Raw genomic sequence first — 17,224 nt, forward strand, 5'->3', positions numbered from 1 at the left:
ATTGTGGACTACCACTGGCCTCACTTTCTCCATCTAGAGAAAGGGCAGGATCCTCCTGCCTACAGGAAGATGACATCACCCACTGTGGAATAAGCAAGTAAAGTGATATTATCATCAAATTGGATGTCCTGCAGGCATCTCAAATCCAACATGGCCAAGGCAGAAACAATTATCTTTCCCCCTAAACCCACCCTGCTTATGGCTCTTCCAAACATCACTCACCTCCGAGTCCTCTAAGATCTATTCAGATCGTCCAAGTTCTTGCTGTTGTTCACTTGCAAAATTAATTCTCCCCTCCCATGAGTTATTACTCATACCAATATATTTCTCCCTCATCTCTAGCTTTCTGAATTCCCAGTTTTCTTCAAAGTTCAGCCCAAGCCCTACCTTCAGGGTGAGGCCTTTCCTGATCTACTCCCAGCAGGCAGGGCCTCCCCTCCAAATTAATTTTTATTCATTTTGTATATGTTGTCTCTGTGACTGAATACAATTTGTCAGCACCTAGCATATTGCTAGGCACATCATAGACCTTTAATAAATACTTGGTAATCGATTCCATTTTAAACATGAGGAACCTGTTCAAAGTTATATAATGAGTTAAAAGTAGAACCAGCACTAAAACATAGGTCTCCCCACTCCCAGTCCCCCGCCTCCTGACCTGACTTCCCAGCATCTTCCATAGCTTGGGCCAGGTCTTGGTTCTTCAGGTCTCCATATTGTCCCTGCCATTGATGTAGATTCCTCTGCATGTCCCTCAGTGTGGCCCCCACCTGTGTGGCTGTGTCATTGGCTTCTAAGGCCACTGCCTTGGCACGGGCAATCTTCTCGCTTGTGTCATCTAAGACAGGGAAATATTAGCTCAACACCTGCAGGACCTTTCCCAAACCACCCTGAAATGGAAACTTGGCTAATAATGCTAAGGGGATACCCACAGTCTCTTCTGAACGGATAAGGACCATTTATCTCAAATTGGGGATGAGGGGATTAGAATACCAAGGAGGTCTCTGGGTGGAGGGAGAGGTATGTAGACCAGAGCTGCAGAGCTCACCAAGCTTTCTAGGGGTGGAGACAGCAACTTACAGACCACATGAACCAATCCCTGCATACCTGGAGTATCCTCTATTATACTAAAGAAACAATAAAGATTTTCTAAGGAATGAGAGGGATGTGGCCAGGGGGTGGGGGTCATGGAAGTCAGAAGACCATAAGAACATAAATTTAGAGCTAGGGATGTTAGAAGTAATCAAGTACGACCTCCTTATTTTACAAATGAGGAAACTGAGGCAAAACAAGGTTAAGTGACTTGCCTAGGGTCATATAAGTAGTGTCAGAGGCAGGATTTGAACTCAGGTATTCCTAACTCCAGTGCTCTGGCCACCATGCCACCTTGCTGCCTAGGTAATGAGTAGGTGACTTATGCAATGAAACTACTTGGGAACCAGGATTCTGGGGGAACTAAGAAAACAATGCCAAGTCACCTGACAGTCTAGTACCACCAGGTCAATATACTAGGAAGACTACTAAATGGAAAGTATTAGTCACTGTTTTCTCCTCTAACCCCTTAATATGTGTGACTGAGTACAGGGATCCCACGAGTGGAGAGAATATAAGGTCCTAGGGAATGATGGGGGACACTTTGGAGCCTAGACCAGACACACCTCTGTCCATGGCTAGCATGCTCTGCACACCCTTCAGCTGGGCCACTAGCCGATCCTTCTTAGCTTTGGCTTCTTCCAGTTGAGTCCGAGAGGCTTGCAAGGTTTCTCTGATGACTGGAGGGAAAGTCCCAAGGGACCATTGTCAGCATAAAATTTACCCCCACAGTAGGCTTCATCCTCCTCATCAAGGAGGCGAAGGGATCTTGCAAGACACATTGACAAAAAGGCGTATACATGCTCACACACACACACACACACACACACACACAAATGCACACAATTCAATCAATTTCACTCAACACAAATTTATTGAGAAGTTATTATGTGCTGGGTACTGTCCTAGGTGCTGAGGATGCAGAATTGCACAGTCCCTGCCCCTAAAGAGCTTGCAGTCTACATATACAGAAACATATAAATACACACATTGACACAGATGAAATGGTGACCCCAACCCACTCATCACAGATAAACACACAGCAACATAAGAACCCACATGTTGGCAAAAACACACACAGAGGAATAAATACTCAGCTACATACACAAACGGAAGCTTGTTTAAAGCATATGTAGTGAAAAGACTATGGGACTGGAGGTCAGGAGAGATCTAGGGCCAAATCCTGCCTCTGATAATTAGTTGGCTGTGTGATTCTGGGCAAATTATTTACTCTCTTTCAGTCTTGATTTCCTCCTCTATGAAATGAGATAATATCTATCCTGTGGCACCTACCTCACTGGAGTGTCATGAGGCTCAAAAGAGATAAGTGACATATAAAGGGTTTTGCAAACTGAAAAGTGCTATATAATGTTAGTTACTATGTCGCCAATGATGATGATATAGAGACACATGCTTATCATAATACAGGGATTCCCTCAAAACATGGACACACAAATGCAGACACAGGTGATTATATACAATGTCATACTTTGGAACACATACACACACACACACACACACACACATTGTAAAGAACCTCTAAAACCTAACTCCTTTTTACCTGGGTTTGAACACATGTAGTTCCATTCTTGCCCTAAAAGATTATTCCAGGAGATAACAGCCCCAAAGGCATGTGCCCCCACCTCCATCCCCCCAGTTCTATGAAGATGAAGACAAACACATGTGACATGAGCACAGCTACCCAAAGTCAGCCTCTGGCCTGTCCAGGTCCTAACCCAAGCAGTTTCTGGTCCTGAGTTCTCACCTCCACTCAGCTTTCTCTGTTGGCTATGGACAGCTTCTTCCAGGATGCTGCTGTTCTCATGGAGCTCCCTGGCTCGGGCACTCAGCCCTCCATGAATCACCATCTGAGTACAAAGGAGACAAGAAAAGACTTACTCCTACCAACATGGCTCAGGACCACTGGGGATAGGAGCATAGAAGACTAGAAAGGAGACAAGAAATAGTACAACCTCTAAAGGCTACACCACCCTTTCTCTCTCCCCAACCCTTGCCAGCCCTTAATCCTTGAGTCAGAAAGGGTGCCCAGGAGGGCCAGAGACCTTCCAGGCCACTCACCTCCCAGGTGCTGGTTGCATTGTGTAGGGCTTGGCCAGCAGCCTCCTCAGCCTTCCCCACAGCCTGCAGGATGCTGGCATAAGCATTAGAGGCTTCAATTGCTCGCTGAATGAACCGATCCTGGTTTGTGCCACGAATGATACTGGGGGCAGAGGTGCAGATGGGAGGTCAGGATTCAGGGTGGAGAGGGATGGGAGAACACTCCCCTCACATGCTCAGCAATGAGAGCCCCACTCACACTGCCCCCTACAATGATTCTCTAACCCCCAACTACTTCACCTCAGACGATCTGATCCAACCTATGCATGACCCATTGTCCCCATTAGTTGGTGGACCCAGCCCTCATTGCCTTCAAAGTCAAACCCAATGTCTATTTCTCCAGTAGTGAGTACTACACCACTAGACTTCCAAGTTCACATTCATAGAATTTAAAGCTAACAGGGGCCTTTGACATTGGCTAAGCCAGGCCCAGGAGAGGAAAATAACTTGAGCTGAAATGCAAACCCAGGCATCCCAACTTCAAATCTGTTCATATATATGTTATCTCTCCTGATGGAATGTAAGGTCATTGTGGGCAAGGGCTGTTTCATTTTTGTGTTTCTAAATGCCTAGCATAGTGTTATAGAGATAGAATTGACAGGAACTGGTGGCAGCTTCGCTATGAAACATGCAGAGGAAAGCATTAGTGCAATTCTTATTATATACACCTTACTCTCTGGTGCTTATATTATTGATCTCAATATATGGCTCTAAAGACCAAATGAGCTGGGGTCAGAATGCCCAGGGAGGCCTAGTGTACTTTCCACTACACCATCTCATCCCTAGGTCCATCTCCTTCCCCTGGCTAGACTTTCAGCTCCTTTGAGTGCAGAGGCCACGTGCCTAACAGCCCTGGTGCCTCTTTACCTCAGGGATTCAGCTAGGATGCATCAGCTGACTCACCTTGAAAGGTTGTATGCAAGTTGGTCAAGCTCTCGGGCATGTTCCTCAGCCCGCTCCACAATAGGAATCTTACTGCTTGCAGGAGAGAATTTCTGCATCCTCTCTGTCAGTGGGATCCGGGCACCATCCAAGTTAGCAGCCAGATGCTCATACTCCTGGGGAAAGACAAAGCCATGTTCAAAGCTTCCCTTTAAAGACACAAGCCCAGTCCACAGATAATCTCTCAGATCTCATCTGTGGGGATTATCTGCTCTGCCTTGCCCAATTTTTCCCTTTCACTAAAGTGGCTTGTTGAAGGCTGTCTGTGTTTTGCATTGAACTCAACATGCAAATGTCTATAAATGCAAAATAGCACAGAAATTCTCAGAAACAGTTTTATTATTTGCCACCAGGAGGCTAACCATTTTCAGGATTATCTGTAATATTTCAGGCAGGGCCTCTTTGGTAAGAGGGGGCTTCCTTGCAACTCCACAATGAGTGGTTCTGAAAGGGATTGAGGACTATTGGAGTTTCTGGCCTCCTTCCAAGGTGAAATAGAAATGGGGTGGTGGTGGACATTTTTTTCATATTATTTGTGCTAGTACAATGGGACATATTGGATAAAGCTGGACTTGGAGTCAAGAATACCTGGGATTTGAGCCCCACCTTTCACATATACTGGCTGCGTGACCCTAGACAAATGATATCACTTGACACAGGCAATGTGTTCTAAGAATGCAAACTGCTGACTAGATGCTGATTAGTTTGGTAGAAGGAGTTTCTCACCATGAGTGCACTATTACTAATAAAATCACAAGTCCACTCTGGATCAAAAAAATCTGTGCTAGTCCCAAGTCCCAATTGCAGCTCAAAGTATACCATGCAAATCTCTTTCAATGAACATATATGTGCAAGACAGCAATTCAGATATGATGTTACAAAGTGTTTTAGACTGAGAATCAGGAGACTTGAGTTGTGGTCCTGGATTTGCCACTAACTGGATGTGTGTTCTTGGTCAAGTCACTTCCCTTCCCTGGCCCTCAGTTTCCTCCTCCTTCATCTCCCAGGTCTCATCCAGCCCAATCCAATTCAACAAACATCTTTTAAACCCTAACGATGAGATGACCTTCCATCTGCATATACACCATCCTCTACCCTGCCCTTTCTCACCTCTTTGGCCCTGTCCATGGTCTGCAAAAGTTCAGAGATTTGAGCTAAGGCATCCTCAGCCATGCGAAGGGTGTCTCTCAGTGTCGCGTTCTCCCTCTCCAATTCCTGTTTCTTTTGCTGAAGTCACAAGGAGTTGATGTCACTGAATTCATCCAGAGCCCCTGGGTCCTCCCCTTCCCCTTCCTGAAGCCCATGATTCATACTAGTATGAGAGAAGTGGACACCTCATCCTGGGATGGGAAGGGAGAAGGATGAGGCTGAAATCACAAGCAATGGTCCCAAAGCCCAGTTATCTTGGGCAAGAAAGTTGGGGCGGGGAGGAAGGAGAAGAGAGTAAAGGGGCCAGAGTGCATGCAGACAGTGTCCTGGGCTGCAGAGTGTGCGCACCAGCCTCTCTTCCAGGTGTTCTTGGTTCCGACTGTTAAGCTCTTCAGTCAGACGAGTCTTATTGACAGCCTCATTCAAGGCATCTCGGAGGTCCATGAGTTGTGAGCTGTGTTGAGCCAACCGCTCTCGGATACTTGATGCCAAGGTCTGGCTTTCTTCCCACCGGCTGGTTAGTTGACTCTGTACTCGGTTCAGTACTGACCCAGGAAAAAGAGGTCAGTGGCAGAGAAAGAGGAAAAGAAGTCGTCATTTGTGGCCAAAGCATTATAGGATTTAGAGTCAGAAAGGACTTTTAGAGATCATCTAGTCTAGTAGTTCTCCAACATTTTTGTTTCAGGACCCCTTTATACTTTTAAACATTATTGAGGATTCCCCCCCTAAAAAAAGAGCTTTGAAAAAGTAGATTAGGGGGTGTCTAGGTGGCACAGTGATCCTTGGAGTCAGGAGGACCTGAGTTCAAATCCAGCCTCAGACACTAAACTAGCTGTGTGACCTTGGGTAAGTCACTTAACCCCACTTGCCCTACCTTCCCCCCTCCAAAAAAAAAAAAAGAAAGAAATGTAGATTACATCTATCATCATTTACTATATTAGAAAGCAAAACATCTTAGTATTGTTATAAGAACAGTTTTGCTTTCATGGTCCATCTGAGTCTTGCAGACCCCCTAAGAGGGTCTCAGAGACCCCCAGGTGTCCTCTAGACCACACTTTACATATTGCTGATCTAGTCTAACTTCTTCATTTTATAAATGAAGATACTAAATTAAAGCTCAGTGAAGTTAAGTGATTTGACCAAGGTCACACAACATAACAAAATAACAAAGTCAGGTCTTGAACTCAGATATTTTGGCTGAGATCCCCAAGCCCAGGGAATGCTTGAGGAAATTACAGTATATGATTGCAATGGAATATAATGACCTATAAGGAAGAAACAAATAGGAAGAATTCAGAGAAATATGGAAAAACTTATATAAACTGACTATGAGTAAAGAAAATAGAACCAGAGGAACACCATGCACAATAATTACCCTAATGCAAACGAAAAACAATACTCAAAAGCAGCTGAATTCAACTTAATGACATAACAAGTAACCGCAGTAACTAGTTGTGGTCACAGAGAATGGCAGGTCTTCTCTCAGAAGACGAAGGAGGTCTACAAGTAGGGAAGGCTACGTATGTTGACACATGTCAATCAGTCTTGCTCTACTGTTTTTCACTGAATGATAGGTGAATGGGGGGATAGAACATTGGAAAGTATATTGAGACTGCTAGGTGGCACAGTGAATAGTGCTGGATGCGGAGTCAGGAAGATCTGAGTTCAAATCCAGTCTCAGACACTTACTAGCTAGCCCAAGTCACTTAACCTCTCAATTTCTTCATCTGTAAAATGGCGATAATAATAGTATAATAATAATAGTAGTAATAATAAATATAATAAAAAGTAATATAATAAATATAATAAAAGTAGTAATAATACCTCCCCATGAGAATAAAATGCTTTATTAGCCTTAAAGTTCTATATAAATTCTAGCTATTATTATTTTTGTTGTTAAATGATTGGTGTGGGGAAAAAAATATCAATAAAACTTTAAGCATTAAAGTCATTCATATTTAAGAGATTCTCAGTATCATCCCCTACATTCTCGTGCTGTCATGAAGTTCACATATCTGAGTCCTGTTTTCTCAAGCTATGAGCTCCCTGAGGGCAGAGACTGTGACCCTTCCTTTTCCTGACTGCCCCTGCAATGAATATAGCACTAGAATAGACTTCTTTGCTTAGGATTTCTTGTCTATTGTCTATTGAGAAGTCAATTAGGGGTAAGCCTCTACTTACAACTCTGTGCCTCTCCTAGTTCCCCTTCAGCCACAGCTCTTGGCCCCCCGAAATCCCTTCCCCGCATCTCCTGTAGCATCCGCTCCACCTCCCCCAGTATCTGAAGGAACTCTTCACCAGAGGCTGCACTGGTATTAGATGGGGAGAGTCTGTCCATCTGAGATATGAGCTCTAGGGAAAAAGCAAAATGAGGTAGAGAAGTGAGTGACCCTGGTTACCAGCATCCCCATGGGACCATTGCCCTCTACAAACTTTGCCTACGGAGAATGTTCTGTCAGGGTTATCTAGTCCAGTCCACACCTGAATACGTGTTCTCTCTAGAATATCTCCTAAAAGGCGGTAATCCAAATGACACCTGACCTTCAATGAAAGGACCTCAGAACCTTCTTCCACGAACTTCTTTCCAGTCCTCTTCTCATCTCATCTCTTTTGACACAATCCTGCCTTCTTCCTGTTACTGGAGTTACTAGGGAGGGCTTGTTGGGGCGCTGGGAGGATACTGGCTGGATGGGCTAGCAGACCCTGTTCCCCTCACTCCAGGCATACCCCCTAGAGCACGTTCCACATTCTGGATGCTTTGTAGCAGAGTCTCTGCCCGTTGTAGGCTGTCCCCAGAACTCTCCTGTAGCTGACCTGCCTGGGCTCGGGCATCTGCCACCTATAGGATCAAGATCACAGTCAATCTAACGCTCTAGAAACTCAGGGAGAAGAGACTGAGGGTCCAGGTTGGAGAAAAGGAATTTGGGGAACCCTAAAGCACTTAGGAACTATCCGTGACAATGCAGGAAAAGACTGAACAATGACAACGGAACAAAACCAAAGAACCTCGCAATGCGTGGGTGGCAGAGAATGAGGGCGGAGGAGATATCTAGAGGTGGGGGAAACTTTCCTTGCCGTGAAGCACGTTAATTTCTTCTTCCAGAACTCCACTCTGACGTTCCAGCTCGTCTAGTCTCTGTCTTGTTGGTTCCCGAGACCCCAGTGGGCCCCGAAGCTCATTCTGGAGGGGAGAGGAGACAAGTTTGAAGGCATGCAGGCCTCATAGCAGGAGTAGGGAGGAGTGCCTGAGTCGGGTTGATGACCTACCGCCAGGGCAGCAATGGAGCTGTTGATCCCATGCAATCGGGCCCAGGCCACGGAGCTGGCATTGAGGCTACTGAGCTGCTGGCGGATGGTGGGGAAGAGGGCCTCTATCCGCTCCAGGTCATCCAGCAGCAGTACCACACAGCTGTCACACACTTGGGGTGAGGTGAGAGCAGCGATCAATGTGGGGACCGGGAGCTGCCGGACCACAGCCCCAGAGCACCTGGGATGTCAGGAGCAGGATCCCAAACCGCCCTTGTGACCTCCCCATCACAACCCCCACAGCAAGACACAAAACTACCCAAGCTAGGGCCAATACTCATGGCATGGCTGGTAACCCAAGTCAGCCTGTCTCCAAACTGGTCTGGGTATGAGGAGGTGACCAGAGGAAGCGACAATGAGAAGTGAGGCTATAGTGAGACATGGATGGCTCTGCATGGGGAGAGGGCAGTAAATGAGGAAGGAAAAATGAGACAGGAAGAAGATGGGTGAAGAAATAGGGGTTAATGTTGGGGCCCACCTTCACAGTGGACACCACCAGGGCCGTGAGTCACAGGTACTTGGTGCTGGTGGCTGCAGGAATCACACTGTTTCCCGCTTAGGCCAGGGGGGCAGGTGCACTCGCCTGTGCGGGGATCACAGTGACCTCCTCGACACTGACAGCCTGTGGGGAAAAAGAGCCCACTGAGATGCTGACCCTCCAGATCCATGGTGGGTGATGGGTTAAGATCATCTCTCAAACAAATGTCCTAACCCGACCCTCAAATTCCACTGTATTGCTCAGTTTTGTCCTTCCCTCCCCCTCCCCCCAGAATTCTTCTCCCTTATTCCCTCCCATATATCCTTTCTTCTCCCAGGATCTACTTCCCCCAGGAACCCCCCATGACTTGGAGACTCACGGGTACAGCCATGTTCACTGAACCCCCAGTAGCCAGGGGCACACTGCTGGCACTGTGCTCCACTGACCCCTGTCTGGCAATGGCACTGCCCAGTCTGGGAGTGGCAGCTGGATCCAATTGCAGCCAGACCACAGTTACAGGGCCGGCAGCCTCCACAACTATCAAAGCCATAGTGCCCATCCTGGAGGGAAAGAGAGGGAAAAAGAGAGAGGTGGCAAGTAGGGTAGGATGATGAAGCTCCCCATTTTGTGAAGGGGGCCCATTTGGAGGCAAGATGGTTAACTGTAAAGTCATATACTCAGGACACTCTTGCCCAACAAGTTCCATTTCCCCCACTCCCTTCCAAGTCTTGGGAGCCTTTGAGGGATGGGCCAAGCCACTGGTGTTACCTGACAGCTATCACAACGGTGACCAGTCACACCAGCTTTGCATAGACACCGCCCAGTCCGAGCATCACACACCTCGGTCCCACAGGGTGAGCAGTCACACTCTGAGAGGGCAAGGGCAAGGGCAAGAGAGTAACAGTAATTAAGTCCGGCTCTCACCTTCACTTTCCCCTCCCATTCTTCCTGTCCAAAATACAAAGTGCAAGCTGACCAGCTCCTTCCATGCTATGGTGTATATTCTGCATGGGACACTGCTAGTAGAAGGACCTGGCTACTCTGCCCAGGGATATCCTGGCCCCTTCACCCTTCTTCCCATGCATGGGGCAGCCCCAACCATACTTGTACAGTTCCTGGGGAGCAAAGCGTTGCCATAGTAACCAGGAGCACAGCTCTCACAGTGGGGACCTGCTGTATGGTACATGCAACCCAAGCATGCCCCAGTCAGTGGATCACAGTGACTGAATAGCATGTTAGGGTCACCATTCCCACTGCAGTCACAAGGCTGGCAGGAGCTGCCAATCACCAGGGGGTTGCCGTAGTATCCAGGAGCACACCTGAGGAGAGGCAGGTGAAAGAGAGAAAATAATCATGCAGATGGGTCAGCATAGCCCTGGCCAGGGAGGAATGACAAGGAACACGGGCAGTTGCCTTGAAACATAGGCAGCATGGTCTGGTCCTGCTCCATCGCTATGTGTGATTCAGAGCAGCTTTAACATTCTAATAGCTATGCTTCCTCCAGTATACTGCCCTCCCTGTCCTCTTGACATGCATTCCCTTCCCTCCCCACCCACACCCCACACCCCCACCCATTCTAGAAGTGTTTACACAGGACTTAGATCTAGAAGGCAGCTTGAGGATCGATATATATAACACATGATAATCCCCGCCCTCACAGTTTTCAGTCCAGCAATACACAAATACAGGTAACTATAATACGCACTATTACATGATAAATGCAAGGATGCCTGAGGGGGAGGGTGGTTAGGGACAAAAAGAGTGATGAAGACTTCCTGGAAGAGGAGACATTTGATTTGGCCTTTAATGAATAGGTTAGGGAATCATTAGGTAAAGAGGGGAAAGAGCATTTCAGGTATAAGGAATGGAATAAACCAAGGCTTGGAGGTGCAGAAGTACAGGAAATATTTGGAGACAGAAAATAGTTATTTTTTTAAACATAAAATGTATGGAGAAAAATCATATGGGATAAAACTGAAAATATAGGGAAGTGCCCAACTGAAAAAGACTCCTCAAAAGTCTTTCCATTCTACCTTTTCCCCTCCAGTTCCTCTGTATTGCCAGTAGCTGTCTTTTTTATGAATACATCTGCTCAATTTACCCCTGTCCAAAAATCTTTAGTGATTCTCTGTCACTTACCAAATAAAGTTCAGCCAGGCAAAGAAAGCTGGAAAGACTTTTGAGGAGTCTGCTGGAATTGTTTAGACATGTGGCAATGACAGCTCGTGGCAGGGGATTAGCACAGGGAATTCATAGGAAAGGAAGGATGCAAAAGATGTCACAGGAATGGAATCAGAAGCAATTGATGGCAATTTGGATATGATATGATGTGTGTGTGTGTGTTTAGCTCAGTGTGCTGCTGTGAGGATCAAACAAGAGAATACAAGGAAAGGGCTTTGCAAACCTTCAAGATCAGCTAAGTGGTCATTATTGCTACTCACCGCTCACAAGAAGCTCCAGCATAGCCAGGCCGGCAGAGACACTGGGTGATCCCACCCTTGTGGACACATCCAACTGCAAAGCTGAAAGTGGAGAGGAAGATGCAGATGGGTCTACTCAGAACCCATCAGAGTCAGCGACTGTCAGATGGATGGCCTTCCTCCCCAGCCCGGAGCACAGACTTAAACAGGGTGGAGCTGGACCAACTGAGAGGGATCCCCCCCCCCCCATCTCACTCCCCACTCCAGAGTCTTCTTTATTCCCAGTTCAACAAGCCCCAGTTGTTTTTTTTCTTTTTGAGGGCAATTGGGGTTAAGTGACTTGTCCAAAGTCACACGACTAGTAATTGTGTCAAGTGTCTGAGGTTGGATTTGAATGCAGGTGCTCCTGATTCCAGGGCTGGTACTCTATTCACTGTGCCACCTAGCCACCCCAAGACCCAGTTTTTTAGTTGATCCTTCTGTAACATGGTTCCTGGTTTCCTCTCCACAAAGGAATTCACAGTCTAAAAGGGACTGACCCACAGCATGAATAGCCTTAATTATAAGAGGACAACTGTGTGGGCAGCTGAGGGTATGTCACACCTGTGATGGAGAAGCCTGTCTCTGTGCTTGCAGAAGTGATACGTTCTAGTTTTGAAGCACTGGGGAAAACTGTTGTTACACATCCTGGTTCTTATTATCTACTCTGGGGCTGTGGGTGAAGGGAGAAATCTAATGCTATGCTTCCTGACTAGCTGTGAACGAATATGAGATTTCATAATGGACAAATGAACTAGGCCTAGAATGCCCACATCGACCAACCACAGATCAAAATAGGGTGAGTTCTGATACAGAAGAGGCCAAAAGTGTCATGGTGTATGCTCTCAAGAAAAAGACAATCCAAGTCTGAGGAAATTTAGTCAGATATTAGGACAGAAAGCTAAAGCACCATCAAGTGTGGACCCAGGGTAGTTTTTCGTATGGTTATTTAGTGATCCTCTTTTGTGAAATTTTTTAGAATTTATATTTTCTTTTTCCTTGTTGAATAAACCCTAGGAAAAATATTCTTGCATCCTGAAAATGGCAAGAGACCATGGATTCCAGAGCTGGACTTCCATTATGGTAACAGCAGCAGAGAAAGAAACATAATTAGGGCTCAGATGTTGCCAGTTACTGAACCCAGATGGCCAAGCAGGCTCATAGCAGACATGGTTCTCCTTTGGGGATTCAGGCTTAGTAAATAATAAAACAAAAAGGCTCTGTGGCTAAGGACCCCTGAATTTGTTCCAAGGAAGAGATATCAACCCTGGAAAGACTCAGACCATCAGGGCTCTAAGGCTCAGGAACAGATCCTTTCACTGGAACCAACTGGGGAAGGCTTCTTTCTTAGAGGAGTGATTAGAGATAGAATAAAAAGGAATGCAAGTCAAACAGAAGAATTATAAGTAGAGTGGAAATGGCTTGGAAAAGGATCTGATGGAACTGGGATGTTTAGCCCAGAGTAATGAAGACTTTGACAGACAGAGGTGGCCATATTAGCTGTATCCAAGGATCTGGGGAATAGGGATTAATTTGACTGGTCATGCTTGGCTACAGAAAGCAGAGCTAGGAGCAATGGGTAGGGCAGAAATTACAGAGGCAGATTTTAGTTTGAAATACAGGTTTTCCAACATCTGGAGATGTTGAAAAGGATAAGGGGCTGCCTACCTGTGGAGGTAGTAGATTCCCCATTCCTAGGGGGCTTCAGGCAGAGGATGGGAAACCACTTAGGAGCACTTACTTGTTGGAAGGCACAGAGAGAGGGCAGGGGCAGCTGATGCAGAGGGAAGACGATTGGTCTTGGGTTGCATTGCTCACGAAGCCGCCCTTGCACCGTTCACAGTGGTCACCCTCAGTGTTGTGTTGGCAGCCCTGGAATAGGAGAGTAAACATATACCACAGCATCTTTCGGATACTGGAAGGCCATTGGATCTGGCCCCCATGACAGATGTGCCTTTCTAGTGGTCATCCCTCCCTTGATCACTTCCAAGGAGCTGACTCTTTCTTTCTCTGATTGGCCTAGAAGTAAGTTCTCATTCACAGTGAAAGGATGCTCAGAATGCTGCCCTTTATCTGTCCTTGGCCTAGGGTAGATGCTGCCTTCCTTGGTCCCCACAACCTCCCCTTGGTTAACTAGGAGATTCTATTCCCAAGTATGCCTGCTCTGACTCCACCTCTGAGTTGTGGGAACTGCCAGGGAGAATGAGATTTCCCAGGGCCGGACAGGAATCTACCTCTGGTTCAGGTTCAAGAACCAAGGGCCATATGGGGCAGGGGCCTGGAAGATGATGGACATTATTCACGGGAGGGATCTGAGTTGAAAGGGTCCTCAGGGGTCATCTATCTTACCATGAATAAGAATCCCTAATAACATCCTTGATAAGTAGTCATCCAGCCTCTGCATAAAGACCTCCAGGGACCGGGAACCCACTACCTCTGGAGGCAGGTACCCCATCATCCTTTTTAACAGTTCTGGATATATCAAATTAAACTGCTTTTCTGCAACTTCTACACAATCCACTACCCCCAGCTCTGCTTCCTATAGTCAAGGAGGACAGAGAGGTCTGATGAACCCCTATTTAAAGGACAGGAATAAAGGCCACCCTTCACTGGCAAAGTCTTCCTGAATCCAGGCTAAATGTGCTCCATTCCTTCAACCTTCTCTTACTCATGATCATCCTCCTCTGGATGTCCTGTACCTTGTCAATGTCCTGCTACCCTGAGATGCCCAATGACCTGATTTAATACATGCGGAATTACAGGCCTAGAGAGGAGAAGGGGCTCCTTACTCTTGGTCGGACAGGTTTGATCATCATGACTTTTTGTTTTTGTATCCCCAGCCTCTACACAGTTCCTGGCACCTAACAGGTGTTTAATAAATACTCATTGCTGAATTAATTATGGCATTCCTTGATTTTATATAAGCCTTTTTCTTTTGACTGAGTCTTCTATGGATATGGAGAGCAATCTCTTATGTTAACTCCTCCTTGCTCTGTAGACAAAGTCAAGTCCTCTTCAACACTCTTGACAATTCCCATCCCTCTCACCTTGGCTCAACACCTCTTCCCCCATTCCACCCTTGCCATTTTCTGTCCCTAAACGCCTTTGGTTGGGTTCATGAAACTCTCAGGATTACTAAGACCCCACCCCAACATAAAAATACACAGTGGTGTGCTTGGCTAGCATTGGGACTCACCACACAGATGCCTGAGCCTGGGAGGCATCGGTCTGAGTGCCCATTGCAGTGACATGGAATGCATTTGCCCAGGAAGTGACCCTTGGTGTCTCGGTAGTAGCCCGGAGCACATTCCTAGGGAGAGGAAGGGGAGAAGAGAAAAAGAGAAAGCAGATAACAAAATTTGTTAGGATGGAGGGAGGGAACATCAGGGAGATAAAGACAGAGCAATAGAGGGAGAGTCACCAATGAAGACCAGGTAGCTTAAGGCCATGGATGATTGTGATCATCTGGCTAGTACCCAGTGTGTAGTTATGTCACTGGAACATAAAATCTTCAACCTTAGGTTTCTTGGAATCTACTCCACTCATTTTTATAGAAGTGGAAATTAAGGCCCAGAAAGAAAAAGGATTTGTCCAATCATGCAGGTAGCAAAAGGCAGTGTGAGGATTCCAACACAGGTCCTTCCTCTAGAGTCTAGAGGTCTGAGACCATCTGGTCTGGGCTTCTTCCCCACCCCTGATAAATGAGGCTCCCCTGGGATAAGGTAAATCCTCCCCTGATGCTTTTTTCTTTGTCCATCCATTAGCTTCCCATGCCAGTGCACCTGTCTTACCGCATGCCCCTCTCTGTGCTCAGTTATATGATAGGGAAGATCCCTGGGTTCTTGCCCACAAGGAGGCCACTGACCTATTTAATCAGTCTCACTGACTGCGAAGAACAGAATATTGCTCTGGACAGTTGTGAAGCCACCCCCCTTTACCCTGCCCCTCACAAAATCCAAGAGGGCTCTGAGACACACCCCACCCTCTTACCTGGCACGAGTCCCCACGGTAGTTAGCAGGACACATGCAGACCTCAACATTGCTGGCCTGGGCTCCCCCAAGGGTGTCTGTCACCACCTCTAGCACCACCCTCTGAAGGGAGACAGCTGAGGAGATCTGGGAGAAGAGGGCACGGATCTGCAGCTGCTCCAGACCAGCCAGCACCATCATTAGCTCCTCCCGGGAGACAGGGTTGTGAGTCGCTGTGTGACGGAAATTGCCCTACAGGAGGAAAGAGATGTTCAGGATTACTTAGAAAATGGAAGCCATTAAAGCTCATCTTTCTTGAGTATCTGCTTTTTAGAGACATTCCAAGTTTACATTCGTTCAACAGGTAGCTGTGTCCCCAGACCTGACCCTGACTTGTGATTTTCAGGGAGTCTCCCTCTCTCTGTGCCTCAGTTTTCTGTCCTGTGAAATGGAAAGAAGTACTTCTGGGTTACCCATTTCCCTTGTACCCTCCCTAGAAAGCTTTGGGTGTAGAAGAAAGACCATCACGAGAGTGCTGTTAGCTTATGAGAAGGAAGGGGCTATGGGAACCTCAGAGAATCCCCCCATATATGCCTCCCTATCCCTACTGACCTCCACCAGGTCCACCTTCCCTTGATGAATGTCCCCAGGAGCCGGGTAGGAACTCTCTAGGAAAGTGATACTCATCTGGTTTCCCTGTAGAGAACAAAGGTGAAGGTGTATAATTCCACTGCCCAGAGACCCCTAGATTGACTCCTTGCCTTTGGGAGAAACCATGACTGGCCATCTTCATGTTCCATAGCTCTTCTTCTCTCTGTTACTTGGTCTCCTGCTCTCCCCTTGGTCTGGGGTCTTATCCCGTCCCCCCCCAATGCTCCCTATCTGTGAGGTTATATCTCCCTGCCTCCCCCCCCCCCCAGACGCTACACTAATGGTCTGAGGTTACATTCCCCTACCTGTCCTCCCATCTTCAAATTCCTCCAGCCCTCTGGTCCATTATTCCCTTATTTCCCCATCCCTGCACTCTGTCATCACCTTCAGGATCACATCTGGCCGACTCTCTGCAGGGACAAAGACATCCCCACGCTGGGTCTCTGAGTGCAGCTCATAGCGCAGGCTCCCGCCATAAGATGACACCTGCAACACAGTGAGCTCAGACCTTCCTCTTCTCCCACTGCTCTCTGTCTGGGACCTAGACACTCTACCACGCCCCACTTCAAAAAAAGGGCACCCTCATGATTTGCACTCCAACCCCAAAGGGCCCCAAGCATGCTTACACCTCCCCAACTTAGATGCCCTCAGCTTCCAATTGCAGCAGATAACCCTGGCTCAACCTCCCACCCCCCACTCACCCGGTCTCCCAGGTAGGAGGCTGGTGCCTGCCAGTAAAGGTCTTGAAATGCTTCTGGGACATTTCGTAGATCAGCATGGACCAGCCCAGCATCCACATGAAGTGAGGTTGGCACTTCCTGACGTTCCCCACTCAGTAACACCCATCCTTGCATGTCCATGAACTGTAGGATGGCATGTATACAAACGTATTTCTTCTTATTAAATGAATGTGTGGACCATCATGTAAATATGTGGGCACACAGTACATCTGTGTGTGTATATATATGTATAAATATATATACACACACATACACACGTGTATATGCATATGTATTTGGGTGCACAATACATATGCAGATACACAATATAATAACAGACA

At 47.0% G+C, this 17,224-nt stretch overlaps 1 protein-coding gene across 1 annotated transcript in view; it reads right to left on the bottom strand.

Moving 5' to 3' along the window:
* Positions 1–17,224, bottom strand: part of LAMA5 (laminin subunit alpha 5) — a 124,120-nt gene that overhangs the window by 15,720 nt on the left and 91,176 nt on the right. The window contains exons 38-59 of the mRNA XM_069072543.1: positions 16,866–17,027; positions 16,549–16,650; positions 16,126–16,209; positions 15,535–15,765; positions 14,741–14,854; positions 13,286–13,416; positions 11,527–11,607; positions 10,190–10,404; positions 9,854–9,954; positions 9,465–9,645; positions 9,086–9,229; positions 8,569–8,720; positions 8,371–8,482; positions 8,029–8,139; positions 7,483–7,653; positions 5,650–5,846; positions 5,263–5,379; positions 4,114–4,268; positions 3,172–3,313; positions 2,858–2,960; positions 1,659–1,772; positions 659–838 (exon numbers count right to left, since the gene is read on the bottom strand). Coding sequence (XP_068928644.1) covers positions 659–838; positions 1,659–1,772; positions 2,858–2,960; positions 3,172–3,313; positions 4,114–4,268; positions 5,263–5,379; positions 5,650–5,846; positions 7,483–7,653; positions 8,029–8,139; positions 8,371–8,482; positions 8,569–8,720; positions 9,086–9,229; positions 9,465–9,645; positions 9,854–9,954; positions 10,190–10,404; positions 11,527–11,607; positions 13,286–13,416; positions 14,741–14,854; positions 15,535–15,765; positions 16,126–16,209; positions 16,549–16,650; positions 16,866–17,027 — 3,100 coding nt within the window. The remainder of the gene's footprint in view (positions 1–658; positions 839–1,658; positions 1,773–2,857; positions 2,961–3,171; positions 3,314–4,113; positions 4,269–5,262; positions 5,380–5,649; positions 5,847–7,482; positions 7,654–8,028; positions 8,140–8,370; positions 8,483–8,568; positions 8,721–9,085; positions 9,230–9,464; positions 9,646–9,853; positions 9,955–10,189; positions 10,405–11,526; positions 11,608–13,285; positions 13,417–14,740; positions 14,855–15,534; positions 15,766–16,125; positions 16,210–16,548; positions 16,651–16,865; positions 17,028–17,224) is intronic.

This window comes from Petaurus breviceps, unplaced genomic scaffold (genome assembly GCF_028583685.1).
Source record: "Petaurus breviceps papuanus isolate PSGF00001 unplaced genomic scaffold, PetGlider_PUasm1.0 90847, whole genome shotgun sequence".
Taxonomy (NCBI): Eukaryota; Metazoa; Chordata; class Mammalia; order Diprotodontia; family Petauridae; genus Petaurus; species Petaurus breviceps.